The sequence below is a fragment of the Carlito syrichta genome, unplaced genomic scaffold (assembly GCF_000164805.1).
Source record: "Carlito syrichta isolate Samal-C Ts95f unplaced genomic scaffold, Tarsius_syrichta-2.0.1 Scaffold305187, whole genome shotgun sequence".
NCBI classification, from domain to species: domain Eukaryota; kingdom Metazoa; phylum Chordata; class Mammalia; order Primates; family Tarsiidae; genus Carlito; species Carlito syrichta.
In genome coordinates this window covers 827849-840865 of record NW_007249283.1, presented here as the reverse complement: position 1 = coordinate 840865, position 13017 = coordinate 827849, and the positions used below count along the sequence as shown (strand labels likewise).

The 13017-nt window shown below is 34.4% G+C and overlaps 1 protein-coding gene across 4 annotated transcripts in view; it reads right to left on the bottom strand.

Annotated features, from left to right (window-relative positions):
• XIRP2 (xin actin binding repeat containing 2) overlaps positions 1–13017 on the bottom strand; it is a 310033-nt gene that overhangs the window by 20446 nt on the left and 276570 nt on the right. For all 4 annotated transcript variants that reach the window (XM_008061282.1, XM_008061279.1, XM_008061280.1 and 1 more), the window contains one exon: positions 303–413. In XM_008061282.1, the coding sequence (XP_008059473.1) occupies positions 303–413 (111 nt within the window). The remainder of the gene's footprint in view (positions 1–302; positions 414–13017) is intronic.

Here is a 13017-nt window from a genome sequence, read left to right as displayed (position 1 = left end):
TACAGTGATTTTCATCCAAAGCTTTAGTGTTCATTGAAAGATGCTAATTCAGCCTTTATAATTTATTTTAATGCATATACACACTATAACAGAACATATTTGAGTTGACACCTAAAGTGTGACCGTATTTTTAGGGTGCCTGTTTTACTATTAAAAGAATGTCAATTCAAAAGCAGGGAGACACTGATTGATACTGATATGAAATAAATAAAGGACAATAAAAGCAAATGTTTACAACAAAGTCAGAATTCCCACATAGTTCTGCGAACTGTCTGGAAAGTACCATTTTTCTAAGTAGTTACCGTTTCTGTTCCAAGAACACCAATTTTGTGTGGTTTGGACACTTCTTGCTCATTTCTTGCCGTTTCCTGGCCGCTTCTTGAAATGTCGACCTGGCTGCTATGAGTTACCTCCTGAAAACAAACAGGCAGACAATGCCTTTTAAAAGTCTAAAAATTTTAATTGTTATAATTAGTGTAATTTAAGTGACAGAGGTTTCTGAAAAAAAAAAAAGGTTCTTCAGTGTATTAGTTTGTGTGGCTGCTATGACAAATAATGACAAATTTAATGGCTTAAAATGGCATACTCTTATCATCATCTTACATTTTTATAGATCAGAAGTCCTGAATGAGTCTCACTGGATGTTGGCAGGTGTCAGAAGGTATGCATTCCTTTCTGCAAGTAGCAGGGGAAAATTCATCCCCTGCTTTTTGCAGCTTCTAGAGGCTGCCCACTCTCCTGAGTTCCTGGCCCCCTTCTCTTTCAGACTGAGACCTTCAAGCCATCTGTCTGATCCTCTCTTCCACGTTTAAGGACCTTAGTGATTACATTGAACCAACTCAGATAATTTAGGATTATCTCCCTGTCATAAAATAAGCTAATTAGCAATTTAATTCTATGTGCAATCTTAACTACACTTTGTCATGTAATGTAACATATTCATAAATTCTGGGGATCAGGACATAGATATCTTTGGAGACTATTATTCTGCCTATGACCCTCAGGAAGCAAAAAATGTTAACAATACATCTTGCACCCGGTATGAAAAAGATAAACCTCAAAAATAAATATATTTTCTTGTTTATAAACCACACTTTCATGTTACAAAAAGACATTCTAGTCTTCAAACTGACTTCAAACTGACCATTCAATGTAAAGACATTCAGAGATCAGTTAAAGAATATAACTATTGGGCTGGGCTCCGTGGCTTAGCCTGTAATCCTATCACTTTGGGAGACTGAGGCAAGTGGATTGCCTGATAAAACCTTTAACTGTAACCAATATAAAAAGATTATATTATGCTAGTGAGTATCTCCTTATCTTTTCACACACCAGTTTACTTTTGATTTTGGTTAAGTTAGCTCAGATGACCCTGACAGAATAGGAAATGTGACACTTCTGTTAGTTTTAGTTAATCCAATCCTTTTTTACTACAGAATATGATTATGACACAAGCATGTGATTGATTGGTTAATATGATAAAGCAGTTAGCATACTGCTAAAAATCTTAACATCGAAAAACAAAGCTATAGACAGATGACACTTTACAAAAGCACATGTATTAGAACATGCTTGCAGTTGTAACTTTACCTTTATTTTTATATCCAAGTGACCAATAAATGTTATTTTTGAGATTTGAATTTTAGAAATTTGTCTTAGTAGAGAATAGTCAAGTGAGCAAGGGTATATTATCATTATTAAAGAGAGTTACTATTTTTTTTTTTACAATGAGTTAGTTTTAAACTATCAAATTCTAATCCCTTAAACCAAGAATAAATGTTAAATCAATTCATGAGATCTTTACCTGTAGTTTTTTTTTTTGTCAAGCAACTTGTAGTATGTGACTTTTTTCCCCAAGGATATTTGGTATATATGGTTATGGTCTGATTACCTAAGAGCAGTCAGTTATTTATTTAGAAATGTATAATATAATCTGTTTTTATTATACTTTTCTCGAAAGGAGAATTTTTTAAAAAGTTGAGACTCTTCCAGAAGTCCTACAAAGAATTGAAAGCAAAATGTAGCTTATATCTCATTTTAAATTGAAGATCACTGTAGCCTTTTTTTTTTCTCAGCCCTAGTTAATAATCCACATATTTCAAATGGTATTTGGTAATGCATTTGACATACAGATTTTGTGCTAAAGTAAACTTCACATAATGAATATGTGGAGAATGAATAAAATAACAAACATCCACAAATAAGTTAATTATATTCAAACGTCTATTTGCCAAGAATGCTGTTGAAACTGAAGATAGAACAATGAACAAAATACTTTCTCAAGAAAGAGTAAAGAAAGTGAATGATACATGCTATTTCCTTTAAGTTTAGAGAGTCAGAATTCCATATAACAGGATACTTTGCATAATCAAGTTTTACTTAAAGAGATCAGTAGCATTGTGCTGGAGAAAGCAGTAACAATCATTGAAGACTGCAGATAGAAAAAAAAAGCATGGGCACAAATGATAATTCTTTACCTCTGTGACAAATCTTTCCAACCATAAGGGATGTAATGGGACTGTTCTATGGATTTCTTATACACACACCAAGAAATAAGCACCAATTAAATAGATCCCCAAAATAACAGAGGAGGGAGGGAACCTGATCAGAACCACAGTCTCAGAACTGTGCCTCTGCCTAGAGGCCTACATGAAAACTGTGGCCTAGAGACATGTTTTTTATTTGACCCACAAGGTGATTTTAAAGATTTAAATTAGAGAACATCTGCAAACATCAGACTTTCTTTCTGCTTTACAAAGCTCTGAAGGTATGATAACACTGGATTCATAGTCCAACATGGCAGCACCTGACTGGGAAAAAAATCATATACTTTTCAGTTGGGACTTATACCTTTCAGTTGACCACCATCCTTATCACTACGCTGACATTTTTAAAAACCTGGCTTGTACCTGTGGAAATGTGAGTTTCTCATACTTGTCACCAATCTGAAAAAGTAGAGTTAATGATATAAACTTTTGTGATGAGAAAAACAAATGTGGGTATATTTAGAGTGGAAAAACTGTAAGTTAATGTTGTTTTAACATATATTTTAAAGGTTATCATTTTCTGGGGTAAACAATGTACAGTTAATGTGTGCCTGCTTGAGTAAAAGCAGTCCATACATGTCATCTCTAAATATAGTTTTTTTGTGGTAGATGGCACAACATAAACAGTACAAATGTACATGAATTCTGTTTAAAGTGGCAAGTTTCTACTCAGCATTTATGTGCTATTACTAAATAGAACTGTAATTGCTACACTAGTTTGGTATGTTAGCATCAATGCATCAATTTTACTGCCCCCTGGTTGCTGTAACTTACATAAAGTCTGTCCTAAAGTATCTATAGATTTTGTTTCTACAGTTTATTTTGATTCATATTTTGCAACTAGTTTAGTGTGGGTTTAACTTGACTTTCTTTCTTCCTAATTCTTGGTGTCTACGGAATGTAGAGTCAAGTAAAACAAGGGATTATTCAGCAACATGAAATTGCACAAATAACACTTAATAAAGAATTCTGGTAGGAGCACCATACATACGTTTGCACAGAAAGTCATGAAATTGGTTCCTTAAAATTAAATGTAAATGTAGGCCAGGCTACAAGAGACAAATATTATTTTGTTCACAGGTTGCTTTTTGATCATAGTAGCAGGGAATGGGGGATTAGTCCTAACTCCCTCCTCTTCTGGGTATGTTGTAATCTTGGGTAAATCACAAAACTATACTTAAACTCAGTTTTTTTCCATCTCATGCAGCCATTAAAAGAAAGAAAAATGGATAACATGCATGTTCTAGCATTGGAACTTAAATGAGAAACTACAGCACAATTACAAGCAAAATTATGATGTTTTCATATCTCACACCAATCTGAAGTCATCTCATATGTTAACCAAATGTATTACAAAAATCTATTGTTGATATACACATCTTCTAAAGAGATTTCTCCAGCACTGGAAAGTGTTTACATTCTGCCTATCCAACTTTTCATTGTTACTACCATTATAGAAAGAAACATTATACATTTCTACCAATAAAATTGCAGACTCATTCTAGTACAATGAGTAAGGAAAATGGACACTTTAAAAAAAATGGTGACCCACCGGTACTGTGACTCTTACAAGTATACCGAATACTTGTACAAAAATACACACATACACACACACACACACACACACACACACACACACACACACACACACATGATATATATATGAGGGAACATTATTAGAAAAGTAGATGACAGCTGCCTCACCAGGGTGGAAAAAACAGAACTTCATGTTCAATGCCAGTAATTCAGCAATTTTACCCATCACTAATTTCATTTTTAATAAAACTAGGAAGAGTTATGATGTATTAATGTTATTTGCATCTTTGTTAAACAGACATAAACAATATCGAAAACATGCTGTTTAGTTTAGCAAAAATGTCAATGGATTCAAGGTCTGAAAGAATAATCAGTGATGGGCACATAAATTAGTGGTTCATCACTGTGTTTGTCTGGATTTGGATATATTCAAATTCAAACATATTTTTCTTTTGCTCTGAGTTTTTCCTTTTTATGTTTTAACTAACCCTTAAAAATTACAATATACAATCTGATTATTCCTAGGGTTTGAATGCAAGGTAAAAGCTTTTCCACAATTACTATAACCTCCTAAAGAATTAGCTCATTTTTTCTTTATTTTTGAAATCTTTCTCAGCTTTTCTGAAAAAGGTTAGTAATTCTTCCTTACTTTTTTTTATTCACTGACTGTCAACGCACATCTCTATTGTCTACCCATCATATTTAATACTCACCATTTGCTAATATGACTATCTCCATTAAATGAACTATGAGTCTATTGCATGCATTCTCAAATCTCAATGTTTACCTTGTAGGTACGCAGTAAATGCTCAATAAAATATCAAAGAGTGAATGCATGGACAAATACACTAGTCACTTTTATCAGAAGTGTGAAAATGTTATGATTTTGTATCTTCTTTAGAAATTGAGATTCTACATTTTTTCCACATTGTCATATGACTTTATTTTTTGGTATTTTGGCTTACAGTCTTTGATACTGAAATAACATATTACTCCCTTTACAAAATTTACTAAGAAAGAGGCCTCTTGATAATATTACAAAAGATCAGAACACCTGTGGAGAAGTATGAGCAGTGTTGTAATGCTGTAAAGGGTAGTTGACATCAGCAGAGGGAGGAGAAGACTGTACCAAGAAAGCAATAAACACATAAAGGCAGCAAACACATACACAAAGGTAAAGAACCTTTCAAAATAGAAAAACATTTTTTTCAAATATCCTTTTTATAAAAAAAAAAATTTCATGATGCCGAACAAACTAGTTTGTATGTTCTTTTTAGTGAATGGTTATTATTCATTGGGTTGATGAATCTGACATGTTTTCAAGCACCATGTAGAAACAGAAGTAGAATGCATGGGGCAGAATTATTATGACACTGAAAAACTAGGTTGAGATATTTGAGATGACACTGAGAGATAATGATTTATCTTCATTTTTGATTCATACAAATAGGAAAAAACATGAAGAGGCAAGAAGAGTTAAGGCCATTTCAAGTCCTAATAATTTGTGACACAATATACATAGAAATGAAGCCTCCAGTTTTACGTGGTTCAATAGAATTTGACCTAAAGTTATGGGAGCATACTAGCTGGGTTATTGACTCTTAAGAGACTGATAATACAAAAGTACTCAAAAAATTTAAGGTAGGGAATATTTATTTTCGTAAATGCTGAATTCTTAAACATGAGTGACTATAGCTTCACTTATGCATTTATTTATTTAAACACTAGTTACTAAACATTGGTTAACCCCATGACATTGTCAGTATTATCTTAATAAATTTTTGTAATCATATCTCTATGTATCTGTCTATATATCTACCTATGCAATATACATAAAATATATATATATATTTAATGAAATAAAAAGACTCAGCTTGACAGTTCCTTGAGACAAGAATTCTAAATACATACAGATGCATGAATTTTGCAGGTTTATTGCATAAATTTCTGAAAGAATTTTGTTATCATTCAATAAATTTTAATCTTTGCTTAACTCAAAATTATTATGCTTTGGTCATATTTAGTTATAAAGAACACAAAATCATTTTTAATAAAGAAAATAGTTTAAAAGTAAAAATGTTTGCCTTCAAAAAGGGAGGATTCTGAATAAGCAATGCCAGTTTTGACTGCTGCAACTCTGTCTTCTTCTACTCTAAAAGTATTATTTATAGAGCCATATCCCAGAGTCCAAAAATTTTAAAGATTCATAAAGAGAACATATAAAAGATGCACTCTCAACTGAGTCATCAAACGTATTAGTCATATAAATAACAATATTTATTGGACAAACTAAAAATCAGCTTACATAAAAGCATTCAACTCACAGTAAAGGATATTTCCTAGAAGTTTTATGTAGAAGTATATTAAAGAAATATATGTATATAATATTTCAACTCAACAGACACAAAGCATCTTAAAACCAAAGTATCACTAAGATATAAATAAACAAAATACAACAAAAGAGGCTGAAACTTAAGAGTCTTCCTGAGCAGTGAAATTACAGATCACAAGTTTGCAAAATGAATGAAAATATCCTAAAAAAAAGCCAGAGGTAACATATATCTTATGTTAATTAATACAAACAAAAATATAGAAGAATTCTCCCTCTTTGTTACCATCCTTCCCTTACCAATATCCGATTGATTGCTAAGTCCTGTGGATACCATCTAATGCTATATAAATACCTCTTGAGTCAGTGTCCTCTTTACCCTAGAACCTCTGACCCATATAAGTCCTCATATATTGAATCTGGACTATTTCAGTAGTCTCCTAATTTATCTTCTTCCATCTAACTCTAACCCCCTTTATATCAATCTTATATAGCCAGAATTATCTTTCTTAAAGGCATTTCTATTCACCTTACTCCCCTGTTTAAATGTCTTCAATGGCTCTTGATTGTCTTAGAATAAAGTCAAAATCCTTTAACATGACATAAAATGTTCTTTATTATCTAGACTTTGCTTACATCTTCAGCTTCTTGTCTCAATTATTCCTCACTATATTCAAAAACATATCAAGTTAATTACTTTTTGCATAAGTTGTTCCTTGGCCTAGAATACATTCTATATGCATGGAAAATTATTTCAAGTCTCAGCTAAAGCATTCTCCATTCTCAGATGTCCTTCTTGAGCATCTTACACTCAGACAAGTTTATCACAATTTCCTTGGGTCCCAATGAGCCTCATTTATATTTTCCATTATAGAATCTATGATATTGCTCTTGTGATTATTTGTTATAGGTCTGTCTGTGACAGAGTCAGTTTCTTGAGAGCAAAACAATGTCATAATTATCACTGAAACTTTTGTACCAAACATATGGTGGGTGCTTAATGATTATCAGCTGATTAAAAAAGATAAAGAAATATAAGGTGCAGGCTGTGTAGTCAAACTTAGTGGCTTAGTATCACATTTGCTTACTTTTCTTGGGAAAGTTACTTAGACTTCCCATGCATCTATTTCCTATGCAACAAACAAACAAAAACAAGAATAATAATAGTGACTACCTCAGAAAGTTATTGTGAGAAGAAACTATATTAATATAATGTAAAAACCACGCTCATAAGTGCTACATCAGTGTTTGGTATCTTTAATGAACAAATATTTAGTGCACACTTACAGGTGCCAGATATTTTCCTAGTAATACCTGGAGGAACTCAAATCATTCCACAAAAAAGATACCGTCACATGTATGTTTGTAGCAGCTGTATTCACAATAGCAAAAACATGGAACCAACCGTGTTGCCCATCGAAGTTGAACTGGATAAAAAAAATGTGGTACATGTACACGATGGAATAATATGCAGCCATAAAGAAGGACAAATGTGTGAAATTTGCAGCAACTTGGATGGATTTGGAGTAGATCATACTCAGCGATTTATCACAGAAACAAAGAACAGAGTTCCATATGTTCTTGCTCAGACCTTGAACAAATATAATACTATAAGAAAGGTATTGGCAGTAGTGGGAAACTGTCAGGGGAAGGGGGGTGAGATTGGCTGTTGAGGGAAACTGCTAGGGGAGGGAGGGGCATACCTCATCAACAAGGGTACCTGCATGATCAATGTTTATATACCTAACCCTGAAATGTACCCCACATCTTTATAATAAAAATTTTTTAAAAAGTTTAAGTAGTAAACAAGGACAAAATAATTTTAAAAAGATTGAATGAAAGTAGATTATGGCTATACCAATGAATCTTACTGGAGAATTTTTCTCATAGAATTAAGTCTAGAAACTTAAGAAGAAGCAAGTCCCAAAATGTACATTTATTTCTCCATCAGAGAAGTTGTGGATTCAGGGCCTGTACGTTTTATGACTCTTCAAAACCTCTGTGGTGTCTGAGGCACGAGAATATTCTATACAGATGTGGCCAGAGAGTGGGTTTGTGATCACCTAACTTTTTTTTTTTAATGCAACTTTTATGAACTGATACCTAGTGGTCAGTTCGTAGTGATGTAATCTACTATTATATAATTCTTTTCATACTTTTCTAAAAGGTATGTCTCCCATCTTGACAAAAAAAAAAATTAGGATTTGTAGATTATTTATCTTTTTATCAATCACAGCTCCCAGTTTCAAGCATTGGAGACTGACTGATTTCAATACAAAAGGGAATTTATTGAAGAGCAATTGTGTGGCAGGGGTGAGGAGTGTAGCTCAAGGAATCTTCCAGACACCAGGGAATAAGACGTGGAGGGTTTGTATCCAGTATCAGCACAGGGTACAGGTGCAGAGCCATCAGGGGATGCACTATTGTTGCTGCCACTGTCTCTGGGTACATTCACTGCCAGTGCCATCAATAGTGTGTACTGGATGCTTTTTATGAAATAGCTCTCTTTTTTAACATTAGAGTTGGCCAATCTCCTGCTACCAGCCATCACCAAAACTGAATCTGTACGGTCTCTGCTTCTCATGTCACTATCTTCTTTTGCAAAGCTTGAGATGAAGGTGTCTGACTAGTTTGGTCTAGTTCACAGGCCTGGGTACTAGATGCCAGAAAGGCTAGGAGAGTGAGCGTATGGTATTTGCAGTTGTACCCAGTGGCGCTAGGTCTGCCTCATTTGGTGATGGAATCAAATAAATAAAAAAATTTTTTTTCTGAGTCGGAGTCTCACTCTGTCACCTGGTACACTCGTGGCCACCTCAACCTTGACCTACTGGGCTCAGGCAATCCTTTCGCCTCAGTATTCCAAGTAGCTGAAACTACAGGCATGCACCACCACGCTGGGTTAAATTTTTGATTTATTGCAGAGATGAGGTTTTGCCAAGATACCCAGGCTGGTCTCAAACCTGTGGGCTTAGGCAATCCTCTCACCTTGGCCTCCCAAAGTGCTGGAATTATAGGTGTGAGGCACCGGGCCCGGCTATAAATCAAAATTTAAGCCAGGAATCAAACAAATAAAAAACAACAAAAAACTGCACATTACTCTTGCCAAGAAAGTATTATTTATGAATAGTGAGATCTTCTTAACCAAATGGAAACCAATTAAAAACACAACAAAATGAATGCTACTCATTTTTGACAATAGATAAAGTAGTAGAAAGCACTACTCAAGTCTCATAATGAACTGATTGGATTTATTTCTTTGCAAGGTATGTTCCATTTGTCATTACTAGGACATGTGGGAAGACTTTGAGACAGTGCAATTTTCCTGCTAAGAGTGTCATAAAGAGTTCCTGTTATACAAACCTATCTCCCTTTTTCACTGTCCTTCTGAGTCTATATGGCAATCAATCTTTTTCACTGGGAGGAACGATATTTTAAATCCTTATATAAAATCCAAACAAGAGAGAAGAACAATAATAAAAGAGATTTGGCTCTGATCTAAACATTGTAAGTTTATCTGTACAAACAAGGCATTTTGGGGCAGTTAATAATTGTGACTAAGAATGAATTTATCTGATCACTTGGATTTTCTTTCAAATAAGAAAAAACGGGGAAAACTAAATAGGTACTTATGATTGCACTGATGAATGTATTTACTAGCAATGTAAGGAATGAGAATAGATTGGAACAGCAGACAGGACTGTTGGGTTATGGCTGAAATTTTCATCAATTCAAGTGAGAAATCTGGCAAATAGGTCATAACTAATTTCAGTCTCATTTAGTGCCTTTATTGGTAAACTGGAACCAAGGTTGAGGAGCCCTGAAGGAGACAGGAAGGGCTAGCTTCCCTTGAGTGTTGGTAAGTGTCAAGAAAAGTACAAGCCACTTTATACTTGAATGACATAAAATTTATTTCAGACTCTTCTACTTTAGTATTCTACATGTTAATTACAAATTAATTTAACCATTAAAGCAGTTTAACGAAAGATGCTATGCACAATTTTAAAAATACACAAGAGGTACCATGATTATAGTGAATTAGCTAGAATCCCATCAACCAAATATTTTGAATCAATATTTTTAATGCTTAAAGGCAAGGAGTAAAGCATTCAACATGCACTTGTGATATTCTTGGGGTACAGACTTGATGGTATACTTTTTTATTATCATAATCCCTATGTAACAATGAATGACTTGTATTTTTGAAGAAAAACGAGTTTTAGGAAAGAAATCTTCTTTCTTGATCCTCTCCTCCCCAAAAAGAGAAATGCATATGTGATGGGAGGGACTTTATTTATTTAGTTAATATGGTGATGCAAAATGTTTAACCACAACCTAAAGTACTGACTACATTGAAGTTCCTAAAAACCTCCCCCGAATATTTCTACATACTGCAATATGTTGACTTGCTGCATTAGAGTATTGTAATTTGTACTTTGAGGAGAAGGAACGAATTCAAATTTCACAGAACAGTGTATTGGTATCTCTGGAAAGCACTGGTATTTACCCAAAGTTAAGCAAGTTTGATTGAGCTCTTGGTTTCCCTTGTTGGAATCAATCTAATGGCATGTGTATAATACGCCCTGTCCTTCTGATAAGAAATAAAGTAGTCTCTACTTATTCTTGAAGAGACAAATGACTTACTCCTTTCCAAGCCAAGGTAGAGCACTCAGGAGAGAAGGATAAAGAACAAATCCAAGAAAAGGCTGCTGCCGGGCTTGGTGGCTCAGCCTGTATTCCCGTGCCTTTGGGAGGCTGAGGTGAGTGGATTGCCTGAGCCCGCGGGTTCGAGACCCGCCTGGGCAGCTAGACCTCATCTCTACAAAAAATCAAAAAATTAGCCAGGTGTGGTAGCGCGCGCCTGTAGTTCCACCTACTTGGAGGGCTGAGGTGGAAGGATCGCCGGAGCCCAGCAGGTCGAGGCTGCGGTGGCCGGGAGCGGGCACTGCACTCCAGTCTGGGCGACAGAGTGAGACTCCAACTCAAAAAAAAAAAAGTAAAAAAAGAAAAGAAAAGAAAAGAAAAGGATGCTAGTAGAAGATGTAATCTTATTCCTTATTCTGTGATGTTGAGATTTGTGAGGAAGATTTGTGGAAAAATATGAAGAATTTCCCAAACTTATCTCTCCAATGTCATAGTTCTAAGGACAGGACTTCTTAATGCCTCTTACTTTTTGCAGCCCTCATGTTCTTCCAGTTTTTTTTTTAGCATGATAATTTGTTTGTAATTATGCAAATTAATAACTAAATGAACATCCAAAAGAATAGAGAAGCTTGACTCAATCCAATCATTTTCAAAGACCCATGAGGATGGGTTTATTTTGAGAAATACAGACCCAGAAGAAGCAGAAAGAGCTAATAATATCCTCTGATGTCAAGTACTAACAGAAAGTGCCCATTTTCATAAAAGTAACTATGTGGAAAAAACATTTTGCAGATTTCACTAAGTTCTATAAGCATAATGATTTTATAATGTTAACGGTTTCTCTTGTTATATTTTTCCTTGCTCACAAACTAGCAAAACCTAAAAACTTCAAATTTTATAGCTTGCCATTTCATTATAACAATTTAAAAAATATAATAAATTTAATTAGTTTATTAGAATATATTTTCTATATACTTGAGAGTTCTGTTCAGTGAAATCATATAAAAAGATCTTTTATATTTTTAAGCTAATATGAGTCTTCAGGTAGAAGAAGGGACAGTATAAAGGTGTTTCTTTTATTTCAACTTTCCCCACAACCCTCTCATAAAAGAAGACGTAAAATTCCATTATATCAAAATATCTGTGTTTTACATATGTATCAACATCAAATACTTTCGACATTGTCTGTTCAAGTATGGAGGAACCTCTCTACTCTGAACTTGTGTCTTTGGGGAGAAGGTACAGGTGTTACTTCCTTAACAACTCAGGGCCTTATGATAAGAAAAACACTGCTTATTTTTTTTTTCTAAAGCAATCTCAATTTATTTTATTTAAAGAAGTGAAGGCTATATCATAAGTGTACTTGTCTTCTCTAAATACAATTGAAAATACTTTCTATAGGAACAAATAGGTTTATAGAAACAGAAGACCCACAATACCATTAAGAAAATTTGTGATAGTGGTACTCCAATAACTGGGATAAACATTGGTCCTACAAATTCTATTGTGAAGAATGAGTAAAATGAATCGTAGAAAGAAAAGCAACCAATTCATGGTTTTTTGAAAGTGCTTGAATCTGTGCTTGCATCTGAATCTCATGGGTAATTGTGCTATTCGCCGAGACCTTGACTCCCTAAGATGAAGTACCAGGGCACCTTCCATATGTTAATATTTCTAAACCTCTTCAAGTCACCGGGAAGATTAGTTCACTCAGTTTTTTTCAGCACAGTAAAGGAACTCAGACTGTACTATTTTGCCAAGAAGATGGAGTTTCCACAAAAGGTTCAGGCAAACATTTTGCCTGTGTCTTTGCAGTGTGGGGTGGGAATGAGATTCCCTTTATAATGATGTACTGGAATGACCTGCCTGCCAGAGGAGAGAGGAGTGAATCCTTCTGTTTACTAGCAGGATAACTCATATACCACCAGGTTCTGCAGAAGAAAGCTGAAAAGGCAAGTTGCAGAG